The 5308-nt window shown below is 50.3% G+C and overlaps 2 protein-coding genes across 2 annotated transcripts in view; one reads left to right on the forward strand and one right to left on the reverse strand.

The window, feature by feature from the left end:
- The window catches only part of GNB3 (G protein subunit beta 3), a 10281-nt gene extending 7764 nt beyond the window's left edge, over positions 1-2517 (forward strand). Inside the window, exons 9-10 of the mRNA XM_005420602.2 lie at positions 775-991; positions 1782-2517. Of these exons, the coding sequence (XP_005420659.1) occupies positions 775-991; positions 1782-1888 (324 nt within the window). The 3' untranslated portion in view covers positions 1889-2517. The remainder of the gene's footprint in view (positions 1-774; positions 992-1781) is intronic.
- A 920-nt stretch (positions 2518-3437) lies between these two features.
- Positions 3438-5308, reverse strand: part of CDCA3 (cell division cycle associated 3) — a 3652-nt gene continuing 1781 nt past the window's right edge. The window contains exons 2-4 of the mRNA XM_031056718.1: positions 5261-5304; positions 4231-4352; positions 3438-3840 (exon numbers count right to left, since the gene is read on the reverse strand). Coding sequence (XP_030912578.1) covers positions 3706-3840; positions 4231-4352; positions 5261-5304 — 301 coding nt within the window. The 3' untranslated portion in view covers positions 3438-3705. The remainder of the gene's footprint in view (positions 3841-4230; positions 4353-5260; positions 5305-5308) is intronic.

Raw genomic sequence — 5308 nt, forward strand, 5'->3', positions numbered from 1 at the left:
ATACCTAACTCAGCTGAGGTCAGCTCCAGACAGAAGAGGTAGGATCACAGGGAGATCTTCTGAAGATTAAATTTTCATGGGAGGCAGCTCAGACATTTGGGAGGAAGCACCTCCCTCAGAGCTGCAGACATGGCAGGACAAGACACATGGCAGACTATTCCTTGTAGCTAACCAAATGCCAGCTTCCTGCAGTCTGCTGCTCAAACCACCCTCCACTGATATCAGTTAGTGAAACCTTTCTCAGTTACCCCATGCTCAAACCACCCTCCACTGACATCCATCAGTGAAACCTTTCTCAGTAGTCCCATGGCTACCTTGCCAGCCACATGGTTTTCTGCCATACCTGCTCCTGAGGAGCCCTTTATTTACTCCTCAGAGCAAGACCACAGAAAATGAGCATGTATGAGAAGGCTGGGATATGAGGATCAGACAGAGGAGGGCTCTGGTAGCCAGAATTATGACAGACCTCAGCTGGGGGATAATGGGTGAATACTTGTCAAGGCCCAACCTAACAGCTGGAGTTAAAATAATCCTTCCTCAAGCACTGAGATATCTTGCCATTTGTTTTCTTGGAGTGGAAGGGGTTTATTAGGCCTTATGAGAAGCATCAGTCTCCCCCTTCAGCAGATTCAAATTTCATGATCCAGTGTCTGGTCCCACCAGGTTTTCCTGCCTCAGTGGCTTCCCGGTGGTTAGCAGGGGGGGTGATGAGCTGAGGAATTCCCTCGGGATCTGAGGAGAACCTCATTCAAACATGGTGTGTGCCCTCCCCAGTTCTTCCCCAACGGCGAGGCCATCTGCACGGGCTCCGACGATGCCACGTGCCGCCTGTTTGACCTGCGGGCAGACCAGGAGCTGATCATGTACTCGCACGAGACCATCATCTGCGGCATCACCTCCATCGCCCTCTCCCGCAGCGGCCGCCTCCTCTTCGCCGGCTATGACGACTTCAACTGCAACATCTGGGACTCCCTGAAAGCAGAGCGTGTGGGTCAGTGGCTCCCCCCGATCCCTGCCTCAGGGATAATAAGGCATTTATTTTTCCTGAACATAGGAAGACATCCTGTAGTGACTGAAACCCAGCAAAGCTCCCTCGTGCTTAGGGAGCACACCAGAACTAGGCCAACAACTCTCACTGGCCTAGAAGAGATATTGGTTTTAATTGTTAAGGAAGTCAAGCCTTTAAACAACGTTGATCAAGGGGGACAAGAAGGTTCCCATTAGCTAAAACTGCTATAGAATATCCTACTTCCTCCTAGTCTGCCAGTTCCAGGTACTCACAGTGCCACTTGGTGGCCAGGCACCAAGCCAAGCATGCACCTGGGCGTCCATCCAACATCTTTGGATGCTCATACACAGAACACACAGCATTTTTCTTTCAGATGCGGCCCTTACCTTTTGAAAAGTCATGAAACAGAGCTCACTAACAGCACTACTGTTTCTCAGCCTTACCAAGGACCCTATCCTCAGTCTTACTGTTGCTCCAGGGTGAAAGCAGTTGTATGAGGAATCAGCTGGCCAGGTGAAAGCAGTTGTATGAGGATTCAGCTGGCCTTGCCTTCCCAAGAACCCCTTGGGTGGTGGTTGTATGCCACACACAAAAGTTCTTTGGCACATTTGCTCCCATTCTCCATGTACTGACTGCAAGAGGCTGTGCAGGAACAGACAGGGCCACACATGGCATGTAGGCACAGCCTGTGCCACACGTCCCCTCAGCAGGGCCACCCTGTCACCTCTCACAGGCCCCCCTTCACTGCCTGACCTCTTCTTTCCCACCTCAGGAATCCTTTCTGGCCACGACAACCGAGTGAGCTGCCTGGGGGTGACAGCAGATGGCATGGCTGTTGCCACTGGCTCCTGGGACAGTTTCCTCAAGATTTGGAACTGAGGACGGCAGCATGGAGGGGAAGAGCAGCGGAAGCACGGCCCACAGCCCAAGCCCATGCAACACAGCATCAGCAGCTGAGCACAACAGAAATGCCTACCTACCACTCCCACTTGTCTCTAGACACAGATCACTTGTAGGAGTCGCCCAGAGTGAAAGGAGATCAGGGAGGAGAAGCAGGGGGAGCTGGGGAGCAGGAGAGCAGGAGCACAGGCACTGGCCCTTCTCTCCATCTCTAAACAGCCCCAGCAGTTTCCAGCCTTGTGCAGGCTTGAAGACCTGTTCTTTATGTCTCAGGACTTTGCAGTACAATTCAGACACCCTGCACCTTCCTTCAAACACCTCTGCCCACACTGGTACCCCTCCTCCTCCTCCTCCTTCAGAGACCCCTCATGCAACACCCACCCCAGACTAAGCTCTCTCCCTGCTTGGACTCTACCTAACTTCTCTGTGCAGCTGTCCTGTATCCATGCAGGCAGCCTCAGAGACACACTGGATTTGAGATTTCTGTGGCACCACCTCAAACATAAATCTAGAGTAAATTTGGCTCATTTTCACAGGGGAACACTTAGCTCAAGTCCTATCTATGCATAAAGGGGGGAAAGGCAGCCTTCAGACCTGCCAGAATAGCAGGGACTATATCTATTCTTTTCTTAGTTCAAGTCTTATCTATGCATAAATGGCAGAAAGGTAGCCCTCAAGACCTGCCAGAATATCAGGGAATATTATATTTATTCTTATTTGTTATCTGCTTCTTGCTGTTCCTTCCCTCTTTGCCTCACTCCTGCATTGTGTGGTGACCCTGTCTGACCAGTAGCCATCAGCCCATGTTTTCAAGTCTGTTTAGATCTTCATAGCCCAGGCAAATAAAGAAAGCTCACAGAAGCACTGCAGGCTGTGTTCTTTCCAGCATTGCAATGAGCTACTGCAAACAGAACTCCTTCCCTATGACTATTGCCTGCTGGTCTCAACCAGTCAACACCTCATCCACAGCCCTTGCTTTAGCTCACATCCTCAGGGGAGGGTGTTCCTCACATGCTGTAGGTGAGAAGAGGCTGGAGTTGGGATAGTGAGATGCAAGTGCATCCTTTCAAAGCTTGGATATTTTAGCTCAGTTACACAACCGTTTTTCTCAGCCCTTATTCCACTTGTTGGCTCAGAGCAACATCCTGGGGGGCCCCAGGCTCTGCTGGGAAAATTGGAGATTAACAAGGGTTAGTAACTTACCAACAGAAGGTCAATATCAATTGACAACACTATCTCACGTTATTTTGGATCTCACCCTCACACAGACCCTTGCCTAACGCAGTTTCAGGCCAGTGTAGGAGCAGTACAACTCCAGAGGTGACACTGGATAGACAAGGGTTTCCTGCAGGGAGCTGCAGCTTCCCCACTCACACTGTTGTACATGGATTCAAGGCCATACCCTTCAGCATGCTCCAGGCAGGGGACAAGGCAGTTTTAAGGCTAATGGAAGGCTGAACCATTTGCTCCTGAGCCCTTGTCCCACAGAAAATATTGTGCTGAGCAAGCACAATATCAGGACACACAGTCAGCAAAGGCTGAACACAAATTTATTTACTAGAGATAAAAACTCCACGGAAAAACCAATACAGCTGATATACAGTAAAAGAGACAAAGTCTGTGCTATACATTACACATGACAAACTGGGAAGAGTAGGGAGAAATCTTTCCCCAGCAGGGATAGGTGAGAAATGTGACCACTGCTTTGGGGCTTCAGTCTATTGTAGGATTTCTTCCCTCTAGAGAATTCTCAAAACACAGGAGCAAATTATAGCAAGATCCTGCAAAAGGAATGTCTAGTTCTCCACAAAAGGGCACTGTTGGTTCTCCTTGTTCAAGTCACTCCAAGCACAGTTCCCAGATTTAAGGCTCCTGCTCAGATCCACTTCCTTCTTCTCCCCAAGGTTCTCTCCCAACACGTACCTCTTGCCCTAGAGAATAAAAAACCCAAACACAGAGTGTAAAACACAAGTTTATCGAAGGTTAGCTAATTCTCAGCAGAATATGTAGCCTATTTTCAGGCCATTCAGCCTGGATTCTCTTGTGACAACGTACAAGAGTGACTTTTTTCTACAGCCCAGAGAGAAAGAATGCACTCAAATGAACAATTTCACAGTAAGGCCAAAGACAGACACTGAACAAGACTCGGAGACATTTAGTGACAAGACTGACCCACAGAAAAACACTTGTGAAGTTTCTAGTCTCTACAGGCCTAGGAGGCCACAATTCTCAACTGGGACCCTACAAGATACAGAAATTGAAGGATTTGGTTTTTTTTTCAGTTCAATCTCCCTCCCTCAGCATGACCCATTAAGCTTTACCTGGCGAGGGGCAGGAGCACTGGGGGAATTATCATCTCGTAGAATGCTGAGGGGAGAGCGGCCAGTTCCTCCAGATGTTGCCATGAATTTGTTGTTGGGCTTGTGTCTCAAGGGCTTGCTCACTAGTTGACAAAAGGAAACACACCAGCACATCACAGCAAGGCTCAAAGGTCCTGAATTTTAAATGCCTCCTGGCCTTTATCAAAAACTTACCCAAGGGCTTTGAGGCAAAGGGATCACAGAAAGGTTGATGCTGGAAGTGAACTCTAGAGAACCTACTCCAGCAGGGTCACCTAGAGCCCATTGTCCAGGGCCATGTCCAGGCGTCTCTTGAATATCTCAACAGAGATTCTGCAACCTGCTCCACTGCTTGGTCACCCTCATGGTGAAAAAAAAAGTGCTTCCTGATGTTCAGGAGCTTGCTGTGTACCATTCTGTCCCCTTGGCCTCTGGTCCCATCACTGGGCACCGCTGAAAAGAGCCTGGCTCACCCTTCCTTCAGGTATTTGTATCTATTAACAAGATACCCCCTGAGCATTTCCCTCTCCAGGCTGAACAGCTCTCAGCCACTCCTTCGAGGAGCAGACAGAGCTTTCTAAAACACAGTCTGTATCAAAGTCTCTCAGCAGTGCTGAGCCTTAGAACAGAGATGTGCTGCCCACCCTTGCTCCACAGCTCTTCCCAATGAAAAACTAGAAGGTCCCTCTGGACAGGCTCCACAGTCACAAACCTATTTCGGAGTGGAGAAGAGTTGGTGCATACCTCTAGATTTTGAATACTGTTTAAAACCAATTTCTCATCCCTGGACAGAAATCTGTTCGGTAACATAGCAGTTCCCAGAGGGTGTCCCGGCCGCAGAGGCTGCAGGCGGCGGAACACAGCCGAACTGGGGGTGCGACAGGCTCTGCCGGGGAGCACGCCTGGAGAAGGCACCCCAACCCGACGGTGCCGAGAGCCCCGATTGCTCACGGCCCATCCCGGCAGCTCTCCGGGCACACGGAGCCCCGTCACCCGCGCACCGAGCACTTACCCGAGGAGAGGCCGTGCCCGGCCGGGCGGGCGGGCCGGGCCTGGCTGG

Source organism: Geospiza fortis, unplaced genomic scaffold, assembly GCF_000277835.1.
Source record: "Geospiza fortis unplaced genomic scaffold, GeoFor_1.0 scaffold1, whole genome shotgun sequence".
Lineage (NCBI taxonomy): Eukaryota > Metazoa > Chordata > Aves > Passeriformes > Thraupidae > Geospiza > Geospiza fortis.